At 36.0% G+C, this 26769-nt stretch overlaps 1 protein-coding gene across 8 annotated transcripts in view; it reads right to left on the reverse strand.

Moving 5' to 3' along the window:
• LOC100646717 (small conductance calcium-activated potassium channel protein) overlaps positions 1–26769 on the reverse strand; it is a 245250-nt gene that overhangs the window by 95026 nt on the left and 123455 nt on the right. The window contains exon 2 of one of the 8 annotated variants that reach the window (XM_048410398.1): positions 16463–17360. The exons of 3 other annotated variants lie outside the window; for them this stretch is intronic. Coding sequence is in view for 1 of the 5 variants with exons in the window: in XM_048410395.1 (XP_048266352.1) it covers positions 26457–26582 (126 nt within the window). In the remaining 4 variants the exon portion in view is untranslated. Of the gene's footprint in view, positions 1–16462; positions 17419–26456; positions 26757–26769 lie in introns of those variants that run through there. 4 more of the 8 variants (XM_048410397.1, XM_048410396.1, XM_020865499.2 and 1 more) reach the window with 4 other exon arrangements.

Genomic DNA, 26769 nt, shown 5'->3' on the forward strand with positions numbered 1-26769 from the left:
GGCTAGAATATAACTGTGTTCTTTGTATTTTTTGAAGTCGTACTTGAATTCACAGGAAAAATCGAAAGCCCAAGAGGATAGTCATACGAAGATATTTCGTTCTAAAAAGTTATTTTTTAGGATTAATGAATTTATCAAAGGATTTTAAGGAATACTGAAATCAAATTTCTACCAGTTTAATATGCTGTACAGTCTCGACAAATTGCAACGCTTCATATATAGAGTAATCTGATTTAGACGGTGGTTATCACTTTCTATTGTCTGGAATTCCACGCGAATCAACAATAAATTCGTCGGAATCCCCTCGTCGCTCATAATCGCTACCATTCCCATTTCTAGAATTAAATTGAAATACGAAGACAATTTCGAAACACTTTCTCATTACACACATAACTATGTATTATTAGACATTACGTACTAAATGTGTACTGTACATATGTACAATTATAATCAATTTAATCATATTTCCTGTGTCAAAATATTTCAATACTATCCGTTAATCTCTGTATTAATGAAAAAATTCCAAATATCAAATATTATCCGAACGTATTACTATTTGACATTCTAAATTTTCTTTCAGTAACATCAGTCTCAAAAATAAAGAACGTATAAATGTGTGGCCGTATGATTTTATGAAATACAACGTGACAATATTTTTTAAAAATATGTAGTATTAGGATTACATTACAATAATATGTAAGTTACATTAAGATTTCCTAACATTACAGTAGAATTGTATTTATGTGCAGAGTATGTTTAATATATTTATTTTGCATTTAATGAAATTCATATTTTAATTCTGCTTTTTTATATTTATATTCAGCGTGTATACTTATAGCGATATTACAGCAATAAACAGTTAACAGTCACCTTAGTAGCTACTAAAAAAGCCATAAAACAAGGTGTAGAAACACCGGCGTTCCAAGCCATGAACCCATAGACACAAGCGTCAATGATTCTCTCCTTTGCTCTACCTTTCGACCATCAACTTGCCACCCTCACACAGGATAATCTCGCTAATGGAAGCAGAACGTGATGTTTTACGAAGATATTGACGCAACCACAGTAAAATAATGGCTAGAAAAGTAGAAATATGTAAATGGTAGATGACGGATCGTTCAAGAAATTCTTCACAATCGACGTGACTTTTTAAGTTCGAAGGAAAATATTCTTGACAGTTTTGAAACATACGTGCGCGACAATTGCACGATATACTCGAGTCGTTTTCCGTTTGAATTATCGCGATTCTTGGGTCGAATTTTCTGAATACAGTGCCACAGGCTACTCTCTTGTTGACGTTCGACATTTATTGTTTTAAATTATTGTTAATTAGAATACTAATAACGCCATCTGTCAAGCTTCGTTCTGCTGGAATAAATAATTAGAAGCCAGGTGCACTGATTCTATAATAATTGAATATTTAATCGGTTTTATATCTTCTTAGTTTTAAAAATTCAGCTTTAGGATTTTCTACAGCAGAACTTGTTATTAAAATAATTAATATGGAATACATACAAAATATTAAATATGGAATACATTTCATAACATTTGAAAAGATAATACATAATTTATCATTAAAATAATAAAAATTTTAACATATTTTACTGGTAATAAGTCAAACAAATCTTGATATATAGTTTCATCTATCATCGATTGCAAAAGACTTTGATAATAATAATCAGGTTCGGATAAATGGAATCTAATATTTCCAAACGATTAATATCGAATTCAACATTTAACTTTATTCAAAATTTAACATTGCGAAATGTTAATGGCGTGGGAAATTAATAATATCATTCGATAAAGCATAATAATAATAAAAATATTATTATATAAATATTCGTTTTCTTCGTACAGGGAAAAATTTTAATTTTGTTAGAAATAGCAAAAAATTGCAGGATAATTTCCTTACTGAGGTTAAAATTACGTTAATAACAAAAAATTAGAAATTCCTGAAGATTTCGCGTTTGAAGATTTCGATTGAAATTTTGGCTCAATTCTTAAGTTTGGTCGACATCAATAAACGAAAGGATCTGGCGGGGATTCACGTTCGGAATATCTTCTCGCGGATTAAGAGATCTCCATCTAATTTTATGTATGTATTCCATAACCCGATGGCCTCTTTGCATTTTAACGCCGCGAACATTCCCGTTCATTGAATTTTGACAGCCTTTTAGAGCGAAGCTTCAGAATATTGTCTCCTCTACCGCTTATTAAATTTATAGTCTTTATTCGACCGGGAAGGGCTATTAGTTTTTAATTATTATCTTCAAGTAATCGAACAGCTGATGCTGAAAATAACTTATCACTGAACTAGGGGAACGACTAAATTTGATTACACCGAAATTCGAGTTCGATTCGTTCGTAATCGAGAAATTGACCGATGATATATTTCGTAATTGGAAGATTCGTTATTTTCTGTCTGTATTTTCATTTTGTTACGCTCAATTAATTGCGTGGTGTTTGAGTTACTCTCAATTATCCAAAATATTTCCCTACCAAATAGAATGCTTTGTCCCCCCCCCCCCCAATTTAGTGGAAAGTATATTCCTCAAAACGTAAGGTATAACGCGAATAATATCGAAGTGTGAAATGTATTTAATTATAGTACAATTAGTGATATAATAAATTCATAAAAAATTAAATTTTTTTTCTCGTATTCAATCCGCTCATAAATGCAATTTTTTAAAATGTGTAAGTAATATTCATATCGAACGCGTAAGATATGATTGCGAATTTATCCGAAATATTATACGAAAGAAGGCTGATATTATACGAATAATTATATGTTATTTATATTTCGCCGTAATTCCGATTCTCACAAGAAATCTCATTTCCTGAATAATTATTTTTCTCGGTGAAACATTATTTAGCTAGGAACTTCACTAATCGTTATAATTACATTTTATAATAATTATTATTATACCAGCAATATTATATGAAACATTCTCTATAGTTCTCTTTCATAATAAATTTACTTTACTGCAGCAGTTAGCCTCTTGCTGTAAGTAGTATGGATCGTTCTTAGTCTCCTTGATTTTAATGTTCACTTTAAAATGATACATAATTTTCTAAAAAGATTAACATTCGACTATAGTGGCAACATAAAATTCTCGAAAGTACTCTTTTCATACAGGTATACCATCTGACCTTCATTATTACCGCGCCTAATCCATGGACCTTAGGAAAGCTTACTTATAAAGTCTAGTTTCAGATTCAGGACAAAAAGCAGCTTTCTCTCCCCTTCATTTCCATCTCTCTTTTTATACTTCTTCTGTTTCTCTTTCTCACAATAATGACGCAAACATAAGACCAACATCGTTAAAGAGGCTTTAGAACTTTTGTTCTAATTTTATAAAAATCTAAAATACGATCATTCAGAAACACAAAAATATTCGACTTTGTGGTTGAACCAGGACTCGGAAAAAGCTAAGAAAAATCCGTCGACATTGAATTCGAGTTATCGTGAAAAAACAATGACAATTTAATAACGCCTACAGTCGCCAGATTGGTCGGTTCGTCGAACCGTATAACATTTTGTCCATCTTCCATCCTTTCATCTTTTTCCTGTCTCCCGTTACGAGAATTTAGGTCACCGGCACGGAGACGCGAGATATTGCTTACGAACCGAGAACAGTACGATGCAATCATCGAGCCAGCTTTTCCAGCTATCGCACTCTTACGAGTCACGTTTCGGTTTTGTTTTCTTCGCGGACTAAGTTGCGGTTCTCGTGGAATACCAGCTCGCAACCGCGAATTACTCTCACGTTTTGTATATTTCTTTTGGTCGCGGTTGCAAAACGCTTTAGAACGTGAATCCTCTGGTCCAAAAACTCTTATTTCTTTATTTATTTTAGGGTAAGTAGGTACTTTTTATTCAATTTATTACTTTTTATTTAATGCATTATTCTTCTTTCTTTTGGAAGTGATACTTCACTTGTTAGAAGCAATAATTATTTTGTAATAAGTGCCAAAATAAAAATCCCATTGGATATCGAGGCTTATTAATATTATGGATAATTTGCTGTATAAATATTGTTGTGTTCTCTGCGAAATCTCTTGCACTCGTAGCTTCTACGTAAATACATTTTCAGATTTGTTTCAATCACGATATTCAATCCTCATTATCTGACGACTTTTATAAATGTTTCTACAAGTATTCTAATCAGCTTCTGTAACTTGAAATTTGTTTTACTCACCGAATATTATAACGCGTATTGTACCCTGATTATCTTATATATTTCTGCGTTTATGGTGTATTCTGTGCATTTCTGTACCTTTATATCTTTATTAATGAGAGTTGATTAAACGTTTCGTTTACCGTTTCTCACCACTTCTCAATAAGAAGTTCAAAACGAGAAAACAAGCCAGAAGTCGATTAAACGCGCCAGTTCAAAGGCTGTCGCTTCACGATCTCACTCTCAGTGTTCGTGCTTTACCTGACGAATCAACATGAACTTAATTTATGAGATCGATTTCCCATACGTAAATTTCACTGTTGTAGCGGCACATGGACTAGAGGACAATTTGAATCATGTTGTTTTGTTTGTAATAAAATATAAACTCCGGGAAAAACAACGTCATCGCTACATGCAACCGTCAAACTAAAACGAATTTAAATCTTCCGGTACTCCCCCGACCAATATAAATAGATCACGATCGTAAGGCGTCCAGTTACTCGAGCGATCTTTAACGAATCAGTTAGTACCGAGCGATCTACCGTTGACTCTGTATTTATTAATTATTTTTAAATACATTTGACGGTTTCAATATCTGGTAATCTCGTCATTTAAACAACTCGACCAACCATCCTTCACACTGTTGTTGACAAAAACAAAAGGGAAAGAAGAATAAGAATGAAGGACAAGAGAATAAAATGAAAGAATAAAACGAAAAAAGAATTAACGAACGTTCATCGAGGACGTGCTGCTGATTTTCAGCATAACTTCTTTTTATTTTCCGAGCTCGTCCGCGCGTATTTACTCGCTTTTGTTCTGTTCTGTTATTGCCTTATGTCGCTTCAAGAGGAGAAAATATTCGGTGGAGCCGAGCGTTCGTGACCGACGAACAAGTAACACGGAAACGTTATTGTTACACCACCGATTGCAAGGTAAAGGCAGTGATGAATAGAGGTGTGGTTCTCCAGGCTTGATATTTCGCGTGATTCACGCTCCTAATGGTCCGTTTTTCCTCGGCCTGACTGGATATGACGTCGCATAATGCGTTCTTAAGTGGTCGCCGATAAGAATCTCGGCTGAATAATTTATCCCGAAGCTTCTTCTCTACCGGGACAGAATACGGCGACATACTTGTAAATAAGATGAAATGAAAAATGAAGACGAAAGTAGAGAAAACATTTACTTCTTACCTCACTTTTTCATTTTGTCGAAAAGCAATTTTTTATCCGTTTTATCAGTAAAATCTAAGCTGCTTTATCGAACAATTAGTCATTGATAGATAAGAAGATTGTAAATATTCATTCTCGAATATTGAAAAATTGTTGACGGAGTTTTTCTATTTTTCTCTACCAAATGCCACCGATTCAATTTTCCGCTAAATGCGTTATACGTAGATATATTTGTATGTATTATTTATGATGCACGTACGATCATTCATGTTCAAAGAGGAGAAAAAAATCCGTCAATTAAAAACTCAATTAAAAGAGATGGAGGCGATGGATATCGTAACTCGTTCCTTTGAATTCGAACAGCAAAGAAAATTGGATACAATACCCAGACAGATTTTACCGTCTATCGCGTTTGTCCTATCGATATTTCGTTTACTCCTCATTGCTCTCCATTTCCATGAAATACTTTCGCCTGATCGGTATCGGGCGCCATTGAAATTCCATCCGGAAACTCCGACCGAGAATGTTTCTTCGGTTATCTCAATCCTTGTCGAATTTATTCAATTTCTTCGACCCTTCTACTGTCCCATTCTTAAATTACACAACGGACGCCAATAACTCAGCACAACGATCATTTCGCGATCTTAGTGCTTTCGCTTTCTAAGTAAATGCAGCTTTACTGTAACTGGATTTATCGCGCCACTTCAACTGCTGCTGTAAACTTCATTCTCTCTCTAAAGTCTTGATAACTTATTATTTAACAAGTAACTACTTTATTAAGAGCAGAATTTTCATGCTTTATTACGATTGATTCGGAGAAAATTATTCTGTTTATTGCTTATTGTTTCAAGAAAATTGTTTCTTCGCTTCGTAGTTTAATCGTACTTTCTATAATTATATTTTCTATTCGTTGACAGGTTAATGAGGCTAGTGTATATGAAAATTTTCGCTTCTTACGAAGTATAAACTTGAGCAACTAATACTGCTTATTAAATTTCCACTTATCGTTAATCGTTAATTACCACGTGAATAACTATTTTGTTAAAGATTTAATTAATGATTATTCAGCGATTATCAGCGATATTAGGGCACAAGTTTTCTGTATAGCTTTCTCTTATAATAGATTTCCTGCAGGATTTAAAATATAATTGTAAGTAGTAGAGATTCCTTGTGATCAGCCAATCTTTCGTCATGAAGTGTTGTCCTCTCAAACACAATGTTACTCGTACGTAATTTTTTCACAATTGTACAGATTGTTTTGAAAGTTTAAGAATTGAAAAATTCTCTGTAGTGTACGGTTTACTTACACCATAGGTGTAAGAATGAAAGAGTTCTAGCAAAATTGCAAATACCTCGTGATAGATGTTATCAAACCTATAAATACATCGAGATCGACGGTTCCTTCCTTGGGATTTTTCCATCCCGTGCTTGGAAAAGATTATTTGATCAGACAGTTCTTCTCGAATAGGCAAGCAAACCGCCTGCTGGTTAATTAAGTTTATTCAGCGCTGCGGGGGCGAGGTAATCCGCGAAACCAGGAAATCGTCTTAATAACTAGCCGCGGCTAATTAAACTCAAGATAGCCCGAGGGATTCGTCAGGCTGTTGCTTGGAGTTCCCCGCGGTCGTCAAAATGATCAAACATCGAGCATTCGATTTTTTGCCTTAACACTCTATTTTCACTGAAACGAGTTATGGAACTTCATAAACTGAAAAAGCAAACACGAGTGTTTTCAAAAGAAATTTTCTGAACAGGTACCATCTTTTATTTAATTAAAGAATATTTGTAGAGAAGTTTTTGAGAACATAGCAAATAACAATGATAGGGAAGAAGGAACATTCGATAAAGCTATAGAACACTTCCTAAGAGGAATTGCTTGATTAAGGGTACTTTACGTACGTACATTCGCACATTCATCTTGCCAAGTATGACGGTTATCCTACATATGACATCACACGGAACCACGTTAATATAGAATTCCCACAGGCTCTCGCCTGATGATCTCCCTCGTATAGATACGACAGAGATACTTTGATCTAACATCTGCTGTTCTCGTGCTTAAGGTATGGGTTTATTAGGAATCTTCACTGGAAGAATCTACTAGCAAACTATATATGCAAACTGCCAGTCATAAAATATCATGGCACTTAATGAAACTGGACAGAATGTGTTATTTCATAGAAATTCGAATATTTTTCACTGCTTTTATTTATTCATTTTCTTATCTCAATTTTATATCCTCAATTTCATTGCGCGAAGAACATTATCACCGATTCTTTATCATGTCGTTATTTTATATAGCACCATATAAAATGTGATTTTTATGTCCAACACGCATGAAAATAGTTTTTCCAATTCTATGTCAACGTATGAAGTTTCATTAGAACTAGCGCGGACCTCTCGTCAGATCCCACAGACGTGGGACTACGAGTGTTTGTCGTTCAAATAGAGGACAAGGGTCCAAGAAAGAAGACTGTGGGAAAATACAAAGGGCGTCTTTGTGAAGGAGTGGCTACTGCTTTTCCTCCTAAGCCCTTGGAGTAGATTTTTGACTGGCTTTTGTCTTCTGCGACTTTCAAAGTAAGTAGAGTGAGATACCGAACCTCGTAGAACTCGAAGATGGATTCACCTACGATGGATTCGGGTGTCTTTGTTCATTTGTTGCTATAATTGTAACATCGTTCGTAATAAAAAGCTTCAAGAATTTTACCTTCGAAATTTGCCCATTTGATGGCGTTATTTTTTTCTGGGCTGATTTCTGGATAAAGTTACAGAAAATAAAGTTCCAGGAATTATTCCCTAGCGCGGATTGCGTTAAAATATGGGACTGAATTTTGCAACTTGAAACTTTTACTGGTATTTCTGTCTCGTTTGCTTGTGAGCAGAATCTCGTTAAATATAATATGGAGAGCGTAACGTAAGTATATAATTATAGGTTCCCATAGGACATCTAATAACTGGTGGTATATATCAAACAAAATATAAAATGAAATTTTTCTTTACAAACCTTTGTTCTTGGAAAGATGCCAGAAGTTAATAAATGTAATTTATATATTTTTACAGAATATTCAGTGACTAATGATACAAGCAAGAAGACAATGTACGTATATACGAAACGATAATTCGAACTCATAAAATAAAATTTTGTCGTACGACACTTCGTCTTCGATCCTTTTCAGTCTATACACTTTTCCAATTTTCCACTTTTTAAATAAAATACGAAATAATTAAAGGTAAAGGAAATAGTTCAGGGGATTATAATTAATCAAAGTTAAGAAAGCTAGAAATAAGATGAAACAAGCGGGAAAAATAATTATGTATAAAGGCAAGAAGAAAGTTTCTGTTTCGAAAGCAAAGTGAAACTGCCTTGTTCGTTGTGAAATTAAAGGGAGGAGCATCGAAGGGGTTCGATTCGAAGTTTCGCGAGTTGCTTCCTGCAGAAAAGAGCGCCGGTAATCCTTGTACGCGTACCTCGGCTACAAAGGAAGAAATTTAATTAGTATAGTAATCTTGTGACTGTGCCAGTCGATTGTTTGCAACTGTAGTCTTGATAAGACGAGCAATCTCTCTTTCGTCAGGAGTAAACTTTATCAGGCATATTCTGAGTTCGCTCCTCGTTTTCCTGTTTCGAGATAACACTTTCCAAAGCGTGCTCTGTCGTTTCTACATTAATTAAATTTCATAGCCCCACCCGTGAGTGGTGTAACGAGCGGGAAGCAAGAAACTTGCAGTGAGAACTGAACCTTAACGACACGAGTAAGGGGAAACTTTTCTAAGAGAAGTCGCGAGAATAAAAATAGAAATATTTTCGTTCCTAACTACTGTGCTACACTTTGTTCTTTAATTTCTTTTTTATGGAAGATCGAAGTGCCTTTTAGAAATTAATAACTTACGCCGGAACTTTCAATTCTAATTTTTCAATATTAGCTTTTGAATCAATGACTGTAACGAGAAGACTCTTAAAGAAATTACAAAATTACTAAAAATTATTTTATTATTTCTTCTACGATAATTAAAATGAAAAATGTCTGGACATTATTTCTAAACTGCGCACAGAAAGATTATTATAGAAACTATATAGAATCATCTCGTTTATTCCTTCTTTTCATAGCATTATTTTTATTATTCAGCAAAGTTAATAATATAGTTTACGATACTGCAGTGATAAATATTTTGCCAAGCATACATTATCCAGTTTCCAACGTTACAATGACAGCCATCATTTCCAATTTTTAATATCGGTTTGAATAATGGCGGTATATCATTGCACATGAACAGGTATCAGATTCTTTCACATAACGAAGAAGAAAAACAAAGAATTGCGTGCAGAGGAGAGCTATTTCGTTATGATTAACGGGAACTTTCTCTTCTTATTAACTCCTTAATTTTTTCTTTCTTACCATTAACTTCCAACCATTTCTTCTCATTAAACAGAAAGAGCCATTCGTACACTCATCGTTCCCCTTGAATTAATTTAATACCAACGACAAAAGAGCTGGATAAAATCGTGTTAAAAACATGTTACGCCTCTATTAAATTCATTATCCCTTGACAATTAGCTCTTGTAAAATGAATAACTGCTTACAAAGAGAATTTGTATATATTAACAATCCTTAATTACTCCCACTGTGTGAGTATCGATTAATTAAATTAAAACCGAAATATGCATACGTATAAATTATTATTTTTAAGAAGTACACTGGGGGTCGAAACAAAACGGAGATATTTCATTGTCAATTTCATCCGCAACGCTATTATTTTAATGAGTTATTGTTTATTTCAACTCCAATATATTATATCGTAGAAGTGACTGGTGAATTTTTGTTGAGCGATTCAAGTGTGTTTGCATCAAGGATATGTAAATGAAGAGTGTTTAAATAGCAGGAAAGAGAAATGAAGAAAATAGTTCAAGATCGCAGGAATTAAACAAATTCTGAAACTCTGTATGTAAATAGAACAAATCATTTGTGTTAGAAATGACTCTTTTCGTTCGTATCATAGTATGATGTTATAAGGAAGAAAATATCCTTTGTTGCATGAAATTAATAGGATTATTCTTACAATGCTCAATATATGTGTCCTTTATAGTCTGCTGTTTCAAAATAATGATTCTTAAAGATTGTTTATAATCACGTAATGATTTTCCATTTTTTAATCTAATCTAAATTCTTTACAAGTCGCCTGACATAGATATATTTAAACACGAGTTGTATGCTAAATGTCTAAATATCTTCGTGAGCCACTGCAAAGGCAGAGAAAAGAAAATTTAAAGGGTGAGCAGTACAAAAGAATGCCACAATTTTAGAAGACAGAACTATAATCGATAAGAACAACCAAATTATAGATAGATATAATATATGTGTTATCAACATGGTGAAAAATGTTTAGTATAACAAAGTTATTATTAATATAACGTAACTAATATCTAGCACAAACTTTAAACTTTCTCTTGTCCGCCACTATGTCTGCAGCTCACAATTCCTGTATCACTCACAATGTACCACCAACACTAAAAATCTTCTTGAAAATTACCTCACACCCTTCCTTTTCTTGTCAATAACAGACTCTGCTCCACACATTACGCATTACGATAACGTGTACTCCGAAAAGAAGGTAATGTTGCACGCGCGCGAAATAATCCGCGGCTTGTCCCGGAGCTTTCTGGCTTCAGGGGATGCGAATCTCTTCTCTCGCGTGTGCACACACCGGCACGGGAATAGGAATTACCATTTGTGGCCGTTTTTCCGGCGCCAACTTTTTCCAGACGAGGTAGCGTGCCGCACAATCGGCAAAGACCAGTCCCGGCGTAACCATTGTACGCGGATATTGTGCGAGTACCAGCGCGAGGCCTCTAATCTGCATACGAATGAAATCCGTTAGCCTTGAAAGCAAATCGGCCCCGCGAAAAAAGTAAATAAGAAGATAAACGTAAGCCTGTGCGCGCCCTTTTTTATCTTTTCTCTTCAGCTCGTTGCCTCTATCACGGCCAACGATGTCTGCAACCGTTGCTGCACCGACAAGTGGCTCTCATCACGTGTTCGCCGGCGAATTATGCTCCATAGATGTCCTCGATTTGCCACGGACTCTTGCTCGCCGGCTAAAGGATCACACTCTTAATTGCACTTTCTACGTCCCTCACTCTTCGTTTTGCTCGTTCTATGCCGTTTCAAGGGGATAGTTTCTCGAGTTGACCGAGCAATCCCGAAGCTACTTTGACGTTATCCAGATTAACAAGTTGAAAGAAGACAGATACGTTGATATTTTAGAGATAAGTTTTTGGGACAAAGTAGCAGAAAATTAATAACTGAAGGCAATAGTTATCAGTTTCTTATACAGATAATATTTATTTATTTGTTTGTGTTAGTTTACTGAGATACAATTATTTTGTAGCGATTCTATAAATCTTCCCTTTCTCCGATGGATATTTTTATCTTTGTATATCGTACTAGGGCTGAGAATCTTTTCATTTGTATGTGATTTCCAATTTTTAAGAGTATTAATTGTTGTCGACAAACATCTAGGAGAGTAACGCGATCTCCTACGTGCCTCGACTGCACGGTCGGAAGTTTTCTCATAAGAAAGTTTTAGGATAACCCCTTTCTAATTCTTCGAAGTGCTCGATGAAGTATTACCTTTGAGTACGATATAGACACGAGGAAATTCTCAATATTAACGTCGTGGAAATATCCAGGGATTCCAAGAGTCTTTATTTCCTTAAACTTTGGCTCACGATAAAATGAGAATCTGCAGACTAATGAAATCACTATGGTTCAACGTATACTAAATAAATATCTAGGATAACTGTAAACACCCTGTTGATAAGTATTAGGACATCGGTATCAAAGAAACGATTAATAGATCAGAATTTTATACTCAAGCATGCGTTAACAGTTTCTTTAATCTAAATTCCATAAAGAGAATCGCAGATGAATCAGATAGAACATTCCAAAAACTAAAAAGTTTTATAAGGTGATCTACAGCATGCATGAAGCCAAATAACTGAAATAAAATCATAATATGAGTAATAAAATCGATGAAGATAGTGATCAAAAGACGCAACAGATATACATAGGCAAGAAGAGAATTTATTTTATTACATGAAATTAATAAAGTTGTCATAATATTAAATACATGAGTCGTTCATAATTTAACGTTTCAAATGAAATAATTATTGTTAATATTTTAACAATAATTTTTCGAACTTACTTAAGCTTTCGAATTTTATAAATGTCCTAATACTTTTGAATGAGAAGTGTATTAACGAAAACCTCGCCGAGCAAATAATTTTTTCTTATACAAAATAAAACTCACCTCCATGTCAAATCGAATTCCATCGTCAATCAATTCCCTTCCCTTTTCGCCATGAATCGACTATCCGAAAATCTTCGATCGTCTTTATTACAATTTTTGATGATGATGAGACTTTTCCCTACAGCGAAGGGTCGTAGAGAGGAAAGAAAGAGCGAAAAGGAAGCTACCGAACTTCTCCCTAACTATCGTCAGCGAGATGCTGGCTGATAAGCGCGGTCATTGTTTCCGCGACCTCTTTCGCATCTTGAGCACCGGTGTCGCAGCGAAATGACAAAACGTCCCAGTTGCCTTGCGCTCGACTGGCTCGCGCGAAACTTCCTTCGTTTCGCGAAGCCTAACCGAGGCTACGGACGTGCCTAGACTTGGGATCTTAGGACGCCGCATTCGTAGGACGCCGACGCAAATTACCAAAAACCTTTGGCACCGCGAACGATTGCTCTTCGTTCTGTTTGCGAGCCAATTCGTCTACACTCGGCCGCAGTTGAGCCGAACGTGGAGAAAATTCCGGATGATCTGCTTGATTGTCGCTTGGACCAATGAGCGAAAGTAGAGAAAGAAAGAGAAAGAAAGAGATATGACGAACGCGCCAAATAACTCAATCGATTTGATTGATGCGGGAGTAACTTTTTTGATAGCCGAATGATAATCGGCTTTCGTTCGATTTGTTATTTCACTGATGGATTTGTAGGTGTGTTAGATGTAGATGATAAATGAGAAAGGATAGTATTGGTTAAACGTGATTTGTGTTACAATAACAATATACAAATGTTGATTTTGAATTATTTCTAACTAAAATCACTATATTAATAACTAAGCTACTTATATTTTTGCGACTCGTTTGATTTAATTCATATGATTTTTTTTTATGGAAGATAATTGATTTTCATTCGGTTAGTTATTTCATTGAGAATTCTCTAGGTTTAGTCGACATGCATAGATGATGATTCACGAAATTGTATATTAAAGTTTGGAAGTATTTGGATACACTTTGGTCGATTTGCAATAGCGATGTATGGATATTAACGAATTAATAATCGGAGTTACTTATCGAAAAAAGTAAGAGATAAGAAAAGCCAGTTGGTCCGTTCACGTTGCAAAATCAATATTTGGAGTACACGTGTACTCGACGGAATTTAAAATGATCTTCCTGGAAACCGAAATTTCTTATAGAGTAGCTCGACTTCCGAATCTTGTCGAACTGTTTTCAACGAAAATTTGCATTATTCTTATTCCCAAACTTTCGTACCATTCTACATAAATTTTTGCCTCTGAGATTTATTCATTTTTATCTTCGTCAGATTTCCCTAATAAGCAAGTTTGAAAAATTACTGAGTGCACCGAAACGAAGAGTTTCGGAATCATCGAGTTTTTTTTTTAGGGAAAACAAGGGGTGGGACAGCTGAAATGAAAAGTGGAAAAGTTTGGTAAACAACGTCCCAGAGAAAACGCAGAGATGTACAGGCACTGGCAATTTCGAATGTCGCTTCTTTCTCCCATGGACACTGGATCCTTTTTAATGAAACCTTTTTTGAGTTTTGTAAATAGATGAAAACTCGGGGGAACCGAGATTCGCTGCAATTTCTCCCTGGCGTCACGCGAATAACTCTTTAAGAATTGTTCCCTTCCATCGAATTAGATACAAGCGACGAATATTGGTGTCTGGCTTTTTGTTTCTTATTCAACAACCGAGTGTTGAAAAAAATGCAACATGATCTCAGTAGCCATAACACATAAATCCCAATCAATCTTTTGGAAAATTTAATAAATTCTTGGGTATAACTTTTTGATATAATATGAAATCGTGAAGGTGGTTTCTTTTAAATAATACTTAACAGAAAGTTTTCTATGGGAATAGACATAAAGCTACTTATATTAATAATAAGAAAGAATAAAGTTTCATAAATAATTTAATTTCATCGATAAAAGAATTTAAACTTCGTAATAACATTATTATTCATTCTTTCCAAATACATTTCATCCGAATTAAATTTAAACATAAATTGCTTTTATAATTTTAATTTTACAAAAATAAACATCCGTTAAGGATGTTGAAAGTACATTTAAAATGAAGGTAGAAGTTTTAAGAACGTTGAAGCGTGTCATAATCGTCAGCATCACACTATCGTCAGGTTAATTACTTCGACCTTTTACCTACTCCTCCGAATTGATATAAAAGGATCTCGTTAATTGTTCAGTATTCGCCCCAATATTTAATTACCCGAACCCTAATCCTTAACTTCAGGAACCCTCAATGTAATTCCATAACATTTATTTTCCGACGCGTTTCAGTTTCTAATTTTTCACTCGACGAATTCTGGAATGTGTTTCATTATTCGTTCCCTTCACAGAATTCTTAAGAAGCTAAGCACGAAGGGCGGACAAATATTTGCCACGCGGCAATCAACATTATCCCGGTATTACGTCGAGTCGTTAATGGAGAACGAATAGAAAGTTTGAGACAATAGAAGATTAATGATATGGAAGAAACCAAGAATTTTGTTTTTACAGATTCCGTGAGACGATAGGCAGGGATTCCAGAATTGAATGACTGTTAGTATTAAGTCTGCTGGTTTGGTTAGTTAACTCAAGATCCGGATAATTGATTTAGATTCCTAGAGGCATAATTAATTCGTTTAGCAGTATATATTCGTAGATGTAACGATCCGACGAATACATACACAGAAGGAATTGTGGAAATACTTTACCAGAGTTTCAGAGGAAAATAATGAATTAACAACAATACGTTAACTCCTATACAATTTTCTAATATAAATAAAAATAAAAGAATTTGAAATAAATTAGTTCTAAATTTGACTTATGGGATCTTTCATAACATCGAGTGCAGATAGATTTTATCAGTCCTTCGTATTTGCCTGTTACATAGATTCTTATTACATAAGTACTATTATCCGATATAAAACGCCTACGTGGATAATAAATCTCGGTATGAAGACAAAGCAGGCGTCAGCTATTCTCAGAAGTGAAAACAACATTGTCAATTACGAATTTATTATCTTCGTCTTGTTTATTTATCTGCCCCATTCTATCCGCCTACGTTTCGACTTCTGAAAACCAACGAAAGGTACAAACAAAGTTCATTTGGTTCTACGAGATTAATATCCGTATAAGATACGGACGGACGAGAATAATGTAACTCCGTGAAACTGAAGCGATCTTCGCTTTTTGGTTCGCAATTCAAACTAAACATCAAGTTGCAAGAACAAGTACCATACAGTTTCCAGAATCTTCAAGATTCTTCCCTTCGTCACCCAGTTTCAAAATCTGGCGACAAACAGAGGCCACAAATCAAGCCCTTGGCGTCTGTTCTCTAGGACTTTCTTCCTCCCTGACCTACATTCTTCCAGTAAACGTTGAGGGAAAAAGGACAAATTGCGACTAATAAACGAAACGTGCAAGTTGCACGCGGGAACATTTACATCTGTAGCGACCTGCCATATTTGTGAGGGTAAACCTGCATCTAAATGTGAGAAAAAACGTGGCGAACATCGTTCTACACTCTAGAATCCGCATTTTCAATCTATGAGGTAGATTTGTTAAATAAATAAATAAGTTGGAAACATTTTTGGCGCTAGTTAAATATTAATTTACAATTGGAATTGAATCGAGTCTTAATAAGACATAATCTTCTCTGTATAGCAGTACGTTCCAGAAATGGAAACATATTTTTAAATCGTCCATGCGTGTGACTTTAATTGCTAAAGAAAACGATTCCCATTGTCTATAAAACGGATAATTATCCATGCAACCCCTCATGAAAAATTCTTCGACTGTCCTAATACTGACCTTCTCAGTGACATCTACGTTTGTTCGCCTGGCTCCTCAAGTCAGGTCCGCCGAGGCCGGGATGTCGCTGGCACTGTAACGCGGTAACTCTGTTTGTTTGCCAGGATGCACTTCACTAAACGTACCGCGTTTCGTTGGTTGCATCGCGGCTTGTAATCGTTTGTCAGCAAGATTCACTGTTTCACTCATGTTTAAGGCTGTGTTTTCACCGTTCATCGCTCGATCGAACGGGACACGTCGATTACGAACGCTGGAAAGACGGCTGGTTCATCGAATCTCAAAGGAACTTTCGTTATCCTCTTGAATCTTAGACGAACTACGGATTATTCACGTCCCCTTTAAAAGCGCGCGAATATTCACCACGTTATTCATCATGTATCTATCGCCTCTTTACAACTCCACAGTAATGTTAGGCCAATGGGCTGGAATCACTTGACGGTTGTCGCGGTTGATGAAGAGCGGCAATCTTCGATTTCCGCTCCAAGTACGCGATTCTTTACCTCCTCAATGGTGGTACGTTTCGATCGTCTCGTCCTGCTTCAATTTTCATCCGGCTTCCTAACTGCGGTCCGGCATCGCGAATCGCTCTCGACACCGGACGATATCGATCCGTTCTCCGCGTTCACCTCTCCTTCTTTTCTTCTCCGTTATCGCGCTGGCTCTCAATGCCAGCTGTGCACACGATTCCACTGTTCGATTCGCGTAGAACGTGTCCCGCGACCGCGCCGATACTCGTTAATATTTTAGAATTTTATCGACCCGCACGATATAACGCGCGCGTCCGCGCCTCGCGATCGCTCGCAGAGATTTCACACACCTGACGAGACGGCGGGAAACCCAGAGCGGCACCGTCCTTTTCCTCGTCTTCGTTTTCTCGGTCTTCGGAATGGTTCGCCCTCTGAAATGTCACTGGTGATTCCCTCGTGAACGCACGGCTGCAGACTACGACGCGTTAACTGGTCGAGTTATTTCCTTCTTTGACGAAATTTTCAGGAAATTTCGCCAGCTCTCTAGGGGCTCGAGGGATAGGGGCAGAAGTTTCTCGAAGACATGACTGTTGCGCATCGAAGGACGACGCTGTTCTTAAGCACCTTTGGAATACCGTGTTTAGAACTTGACGATGTTTGACGCACGATTGTCGCTAGCAAGTTTCAGAGGATTATCGGTCCTGTTTAAGGAACCGTACTTTAAGCATCGTTTGTATAGGATGTCTTCTTTAAAGTGAACCGTTTAGACTACCCCTAATGCTTAGTAGTAAGCTTACTACTTTATTAAGAATAAAGACAAAGTGGAAATTACTAATAAGATGAGATTGTTTTGTTAAAATAATGATTAGTTTCAATAATGCTTTGTTCCACGTGTTAATTTCTCTGGTTACTCTTTAATGAATCGAGATAATAAGAAGTAGAGAGCTATTAATTACTGAACAATTTATATCGTAATGTATAATGTAAGAATCTTTTTCTTTTATGATCCAATTTTAATAATTAATTTGTTATAATTCTTGTATAATAATCCTCGAATTTTGATGGTGTTTAATAAAATATTGTTTATTACTAAAGAAAAGGGTTAAAACAGTATTATTTTAAATTCCTAATATTATCCTTAAAATAGTATAATAAAATTATCACAAACAAAATATCTTTAAGTAAGTCACCCTTCTAAACAGTACACTATCGACATTATTTTGTACGTGAAGTCATAAAGAATTTAATATCGCTATCAATAAGATACTACAGGTCATTTTGAATTTTATTTTGTTTCTTTCGATTGTTACAGGATACGATTTTATAGAGATGATTCTGCGTTTAGGCTTGAAAATAATCCGGCTGAGTGGCCGAGCAATTAGTTAATTGAATACTTAGAAGTTAGAGTGATGAAATCTGATAATCCAGCTGGTGTTCCTAGCCCCGGCACGCATTTAAAAAATAACAACGAAAGAAAGAAAAACACGGGAATATTTAATGGAGTTAATTAACTAATTTCGAAGTCCGTTTAAAGAGCTTACATTGCGTCTTTGGTGGAACACTTGCAACGGTGGAATAGTCGAGGTCTGCTGTTTTTTAGCCATGTAGAATGCTGTACGGAAACGGTGCAAAATAAGCGAAGAACTTGGGAAAAAAGCGCGACAACCCTTTGAAAACGAAATCGAGACAAAAGGAAGTCTGTGGCTACAACTGGTTGACATTTTTTGCCTGTAGGAAAATTATCGCATCTTGTAGACATTTTAATTTTCTTAACTTTTTCTTTTCTTCGTTTTATTTTTAAAATTCTTAATTTGAATTAAATACGAACAGGGAGAGTACAAGATTTTTGAACTATTTCTAATATGATAGATGAAATTTCGCACACTGGTAAATCTCATTTCATTTACAGTGAAGCAATTTATAGAAAAAGATGCAACATTATAAGAAGTAAGAAAAGTATTTATCTACTAATTACATATATGAAACTATAAAGAAATTTTCAAAAGTATGGTTTTTTTAACGAAAATGAAGAGGTTGCGATAGATCGATAAAACGTGAAGCGATTTGCGTTTCGCGATGTCCACGCTGTTTCCTCTCGATACATAAAAACAGTTTTCTCTCCGATATTTTTTATCGTAGTAATGGTGAAACGGAAAATTGCGTGATTTGAACAAAAATTGCCTTTCACCGTTTCTTCCTCTGTTTCGTGTCGCGTCGAACGCGCGTTTTCTATCGCATACACGTTCATATAACTGTTTCGCTTTGTGTACAGGCCGGTTCAGAAGATCCCACGGATTAATAAGAATCGTTTTTAACATGTGTGGTCACGCGTTCAATAGACGATGAAAAATTTACACCGTTGAAATTGTTATTTGTACGTCCGAGAAATTATCTTTCGATGACAGGCGCCACTTCGTGCGTTCGCTTCCAAATGTAACTCAATCAAAAACCCTCGAACTGACATTTTTGTCGCTTTTTTACTCGGAAAGTAATAAAAGATCTCGTGGCGTACGAGCAACTTCTGACGTGGCTCAACTTGAAAAAGGAACAATTTCGTAAAAATGCAATGCGATAAATAGTGTAATAAAATTTTGAAACAACACGTGTAATTATTGTCGTTGATCTCCTTGTCCGTCTGAGTACACTTTCCTTCGCGAATGTTCGTTTTTGTTTAATGAAGCGGAGAAATGCAGATGTTTGAAGAAACTTGAAGATTGTACGCGACGAGGGGCAATAAAAGTAAATACAAGTTGGAGCGAGGACCTTAAAATTGTAGCTGCGATTTAAAAAAAATTTACGAGTGCCGGAGCTAAGAGCTTGATTTTGCTTCGTCGTAAACTGTAACGAAACGGGCTGGCTAGAATTTTTGCTACGTATCGTGGTTAAAAATATCTGATATTCCTTGTTTTATTTATATTTATCTGCAATATTGATTATTTGTAATTTCAATCTGTTCGGTGTAAAGGTACTGTTATTAAATTTCGTATGTCTACCTGTATATCTACAATTTTGGTAATTTCTACCCATTAAAAATGTAAATTGTACGTGATGTACAGAAATATCCAGAAAGCAATTATCACAATAATTAGCAAGTGAAATGCATTTCTTTTTTCCTTTCATTTCTTCAGTTACGTTTATCAAAATTTGAACGTGTATAAACATCCGCGGTTTAGTCATAATTAGGAAAACGACATCTTCGAAGTCAATCAATCAAATATGTACCTACACCAACAAACACCGTACGTCCAGCAATAAATCACGCCGAGAACATGTCAACGAAGGGAAGGAAAGTAGAAAAAGGAGAGGAAAGACAGAGTGACGAACTTTTTCTCCGCCGATCGCCTATCGATCAACGTGTTTGCACGGTATATATCTCTTTCATTCTCTCTTTATTGTTTCTTTGTGCGCAGAAGTAGTCGCCCGATTAAATTGTCCCAGGCGTTTTTTTCACCGCAAACAATATTTCATCACCGTGACGAGATCACGGCGTGGAATAATGGATGACACCTGGCACGATTAATTTTTCGCTCGTCGTTCGAAAAACCATGCTACATAGTATCTATCGCTAGTAACTAATATCGATCACGATTGCTTGCAAAGAGTATCTGCCTGAATTTTTGATTCTCCATACGAATTTTTTACACTCTAACTTTCTCTATTCTCGCCGATATCGCTGCGCTGCAGACGAGTCGCTCGTAAATTCGTTTTGCGTCGACGAAGCGATATCCATAATCCGTTCTACCACGCTTTTCACCTTCCTCTTTTCTCTTCTACAGTAGCAAGACCTGCGCCTGTAATCCCAGCTTCGGAAATAAAGCGACAATAACGAGTTTATCGATTTCGCGTGGCGGTGTGTAAGAACCGTTAAAAAAAGCTTTTAACCCTGAGTAGATGAGGAACTGGGAATTACGAATACCTAGTGTAGCCGGTCTCCCATTCTTTAAGCGTATTCGTCGTGGTATTTAAGAAGCATGAACTTCCCAGTTGATGGCCGAACAACGAAACAAAACAAAAGCACTCGCTGGAAAAGTCAGAGTTCAACGACGGTGCACTTTCCCTTTCTCTGTATATACAACGACGTGAGGGAATTTTTTCTACCTATAGTCTACTGCTTGCCTACTTCGTTACCTTCCGATGGTTAAATTAAATTGTTCCTCGGCCACGTTATGCAGAGTAACCGGTAACTGGCGGTACAACTTGCTACAAGGTGATTCTACGTGAAAATAGAAATCGGACATATGGGATAAAATTGATTCATATGGCGCTTCGTTTTTTGAGAAAATCGAGTTTAATCGTTTGAGTTCCAAGCAACGCGATCGTGCTGTTTAAATTTTGCGTCGAAAAATCCCAGTACATTTGAACGCTACGGACGACTGACGGTGTTTTGTATTTCATTGTTATCTTCTCAATAATCTTTATTGAACAAAACTTGAAATATTTATAAACTAATAGTTCGAATATATAATAATATAGACGTATTTCATAAAATTAACAAATACGACGAGCACTATCACGTCGCTTGTTTCTTTTCGCAATCGATTAAGACAAGCGCTATCGCGCTGTTTCGGATTTTTCGACTCTGTTGTTTCAAAGACCCCTGGGACACAAACGGTTAAAAGCTTGTCAACTATATATGTATACGACGATTAGCTAGAAACTACTCTACGTACAAAAATAAGTAAAGAATGTAAAGTAACATTGTCTCGTTGAAGGCCTCGTTTTCTGAATTGTGGGAGATGATTTCCTTCATCAGTTATTTTGTCAATGGTTTTCATCAATGTTGTTCAAACTGTACTTCTCTACGGGAGAACTTCAGATAACTAGAAAGTACGATAATATGTGCCCTTGTAATATTACATTCGTTTTTACGAATTAAAACGATACATCTTTTTATAATAAATACGTTAGAAATCGATAGAAGGGTTCGACATAAGATCTGGAAGCAAATGTTTCATTAGGTGAAACGTTGAAGGCTGCGAGGAAAAAGATGCCAACGGGATACTCCGAGATACGGTCACTCGTTTTTATCCCAAAGGAACGAAGGGAGGAAAGAGTTCTTGTGTCCCTTTTAGCTCTTCCTCAGGATCTTTAGGGATCATTGTCGTATCAGCAACCTGTATTATTTTTAGAACGTGTCGATGTTTCTTTTGTACCGCTATGCTGAATTATTACTCCCAAACTGTATTGGAAATTGGACTTTTTCTATACTGACGAAATTTAATCGTTTGTTAAGCGCTTTTGTAAATAAATATTAATTTTGGTAACTTTACCATCGTAACACGCACTAACACTTAAAACTACACGTTTCTTTAAACATTATGTTTAATAATGGTTAATTTCCTAATAAATATGAATTTTAATATTTCCATCATATGTGGATTAAACAAGGAAATTATGATTTTTATTGTATTATGATTTATATCACGAAAAATGAAAATTTGAAAAATAAACAAGTTTTGAAGACTGATCGTCCCAGTGAAGCTCGAAGACGCTTATTAAACTAACGAGAGTCTGCTTTCAGATCTGGTTTTTTGAATTTTCTTAGTTAAGACGAAATCGTTTGCCTTACACCTTCTCTGTACGGTTTAAAAGCCGATCAAGTATTCCAACTCTGGGTAAAAGCCTAGTAGCCATATTTCTTCCTAGTAATCTAGTTAAGTAATGAAAGAAAAACCACTGTTCTAATAGAAACATCGCGACTAATGGAGGGTGCCAGACATCCTGGGACTGTCTTTAAGAAATTAGGTCACACTGATTAGGATGTGTACTTTTATAATTTCGCGGTAGATGTTAATCTACTTAAACTTCATTATAACATTGGAATATCTAATTTTTGATTATGTACATTATCTTCAATCCACCTGTATCCTATTAATTTTACGATAACCAACTACTAAGTCATGTGAATGTTAATTATTAGCGTATAGGTAGCATAACTATTACGAAGTCGAACAAATTTGTACCGTGATACGATTATATCTAGAAAGTAGCATAATTCGAAGAGAAAAAGAATATGAAACTGCTAAAGAGAAACTTTAAGATCTAAGAATGGAAAATAATAAAAATAATATTTGCCTATTGTTCCCTAGATTTTTTCTTAGCAATCGAAATATCCTTATCGTATACGTAGGCTAATTTTATGAAATATTCAAAATCTTTTTTTATTAAAATGACAGTAAGATTGAGACATAAAAATTCACGCCAGAGTTAATTACATTACTTTCTCTCGTAGAACATAAACTATAGAAATTCTCATTTCGTACGATGTCCCAAACAGGAGAAAGAAATCTGCAGAGAAAATCCTGAATATAATTACCGTGGTTTTAATTTAACTCGCGCTTAAACGTTTAAAAAAAAACCCAGAATGTTAGTATTCCATGTATGATAACGTAAGGATGGTTAAGGAGACGTAGTTCACATGATCAAGATAATTCAATTACCAAAGAGAAATCCAGCATAAACCACTCCTAAACCAGGGGCGCGTATGATCTACGTAAGCAATTATATCGTAGCCTGGACAAATTTCCGTGGCCGCTCTCCTTAATGAAATACATTAATCCGCTTGGCAAAGCGATCAACGATTCAATCTCAACTCAATCCCGATCCCGCTCGACCACTTTCCATTATGGGCGTTAAACGAAGACAGAAAAGAATGGAAGAACGTTTGAAAATTGCACATCGCCACTCGACACGCGATCAAAGATACAAGGAACTTAAATCGTTACTCTTACATAGATTCATTAAAGTTAATGTACCCTCGATACATCGATATGTCGAGGAAAAGGAAAGCAACGTCGTCCCGCGGTCCATTAGCAATGACGGTAATTTTACTAAAACCCGTTCCAGTTGCGACGTTGGATAAACACACACACACACACACACACACACATACACACACGTACATGCAGTGCTTGTTAATATGGACACTAATACACGGTCAGAGAGACGCACGTAGACGGTGTGCAATTTCGCCGAAAGCCAACTACAGTTCTGCAATTAAGTTATGTAATGCAATGACGCGGCTCGTCTTGATTTACCGTAAATCGCGATTCCAGGCCTTTATTTAGAGTGGCGGATGTCGTCCAGAGGCTGAATTTAAACGGCCGGCCGACCTTGATTGCGCTTTAAATCAATTGTACCATGTCGGCGAACAGCGGCCCGCACTGCTTCCATTTTTATAGGAATTTCGAGCATGCTGTAATAATATCGCGATTGGTTGCCTGGTAAACGACCTCTGCGTCGTTTTCTACGCGTATTTTGCCGGTTTCACACAGAGATGCGCGTATCGCGGTACGTATATCGCGAGCGTACCGTGCGAATGTCGCCGTTTGTTTTAATGTTTTGTCTGTCACCTTCATACGAAATATATCGTTGCCAAGATACACCAGATGAGTATCGCGATACTGCGTCTCACGAGAATCGTCGTGTGAACGTTTCCATTGGAGTACGCTGTGAGTGTATGCTCAATGTATATCATGCGCGTATCCTTGCCTGAAACCGGTCTTATTGCCAGTGTGTTATACGAACTGCTTATGACAGCAGGATGAAGCCAACGTTTGTGGATAATTGGTATGTACGTGGTCCGATCCAAAACGTACGAGACTCCTTTCTTTGTAACTCAGATTGGTAATCAACACAAGTTACAAACGAATTATTATGATCTGCATATTTTATTAGGATATATATTTAAGTTACGTTCTGAACTGATCTGAATTGGTTTCCTTGGTACAGAATAATATAAAATACACCATAGCAATTATGCCGCTTTGCATGAAATAATATCATTAGTGAAGTTTTGCAAATCGTAAGCTGCAAGTTACCAGTATTAATAAGCTGAATAATAATAAAGTTGTATCATCTACTTAACAGTAACAAGTTTGGCAATAAAAACAAATGAAATTACAAGTTATGTCAGTATGCTATTTGATACAAAATTATAAAATCATGAAAGGTCATTCCAATTTACTAATATTGTTATCTGATAAATTATTGTACAAGAGGGTCCAAATAAATGATCGCGTGTCATGAAAATGCTGCATCATAAGAACGCACCTATATTTCATTATTTGATTATTTCATTAATAGTTGTCACTTCATTATCAGTCAACGAATTGTTAACAGTCGAAAAAATGATAATAGTGCCACAAACCGTTTATTCCCGAAGGTTAAAAATCATCTTAAAGGTGGTTATTTTCATAGAATTGAAAATATTCAGAAAGTTGTGATCGACTATTTAAACGCTGTACAGCATCGAAACATTCGATATTGCTCGAAGGAGCGGGGAAAACATTTCCATCCGTGTACTGCTTTCTAAAAAAATTGCTTTTAGCAGAACGTTCATAAATATAGCTTTATTACGCTTGAATCAAACTAGTTAAATGTAGGATTATTTAATAACTTGCAGATAATTTTTGGAAGGAAATTGAGCACTCTAAATTTTAAATTATTAAATAGACTGTGGGTGTTTTTAAATATACAAAAAGCATATGATATTTATGTAAATAAAATATGCAGAGATTCATGGAAATACACGAAGTATATCAGCAACATGTTTGATAGAAGTTTAATATATCGAATACTATTTGTGACACATTTAACAACCCTTTTACGGTTTTTCTGCTGTTTTATAATTAAATTAAAAGAAGATATCAAGGTACATTAGGACGCTTTGTCCAGTAAAAATAACTTCAAGCCTCACCCATTAAACGAATAAATTATAAGTAACTGAGTTCTATCATCTAAGGGTAGAATATCGAAAGACAACGAATTAACGTCGAATTAAAAGAAAACGGGAATCTACGCCGAGATTGATCGGATTATTTAATGGCAATTAAACGTTGAACAAAATTCTCGAAGGGATTGGAAACATGAATAATCGAAGAACAGCATTATTCATCGCTGGTATTATTCAACGACTCCTGGTGGCAATGAAATGCCACCTAATTGAAGACTATTACTTATTCATCGATTTCATTGTGGGGAAACCGCACAAATTATTCAATAGAATGGAACTGATCTTAACTTTCCTCGTCACTTCTAAGAATAAAGCTTCTTTCGACCGGTTTATTTCCGCAGACGGACAGCGTGTCATTTCAAGGTCCCAATCGAAACGAATCGAAAACTGATATCCTTGCGAAATAATTGATACAACCCCTAACCAACGATTTCTTCAGTTGCGCTTTTAATTGTCAACTGAAATCGTTTGCACTCGCCAATAGATAGCCCGTTAAGTTTGAATTGTTAATCATCGCAAAGCTTCACCGTGACCCGTGGTAATTCAACCCTAAAATAACTCGAAAACCTCGAATTTCATTAATTGATGCTCCACGAGAACAAGCGGAAAATTCCGTTCAATATTCAGCATCATCGGGCGCGAAGGATCTTTGTTCGTCTCTTTGCAACTTTCATCTTATTATAACGGAAGGTAACGAGCGCTTTTAAGCCATTTTCTACAATCTCGATAACGAGCGTAAAATCATCGCTTCCTTCTACTTCGAACTCCATTCCATAACGAATTCCATTATTACCTTTGGAATTTCTTTGTCCGCGATCGCAACAAGCAACTCCAAACGAGCGTGAAATCCTAACGTCACGTTGAGATCATCCTGCCGTGTCACATCGAATACATGACAGGCATATCGAGAAATGTTCATCGAGGTCGCGCCCGACACGCGTCGAATCAAACATCGTCACACTGTTACCCCAAACTCGATCACCGTTGTCACGTTTTAAGGGGAGCGAGTTCCGCGTGCTTGGAACTGTATACACTCCCCGAAGTATTATGAGACCTTTCCACTATTCCATCCCTCGAACCCATCTGTCGAAACTCTCTCACTGATC

The sequence above is a fragment of the Bombus terrestris genome, chromosome 11 (genome assembly GCF_910591885.1).
Source record: "Bombus terrestris chromosome 11, iyBomTerr1.2, whole genome shotgun sequence".
Lineage (NCBI taxonomy): Eukaryota > Metazoa > Arthropoda > Insecta > Hymenoptera > Apidae > Bombus > Bombus terrestris.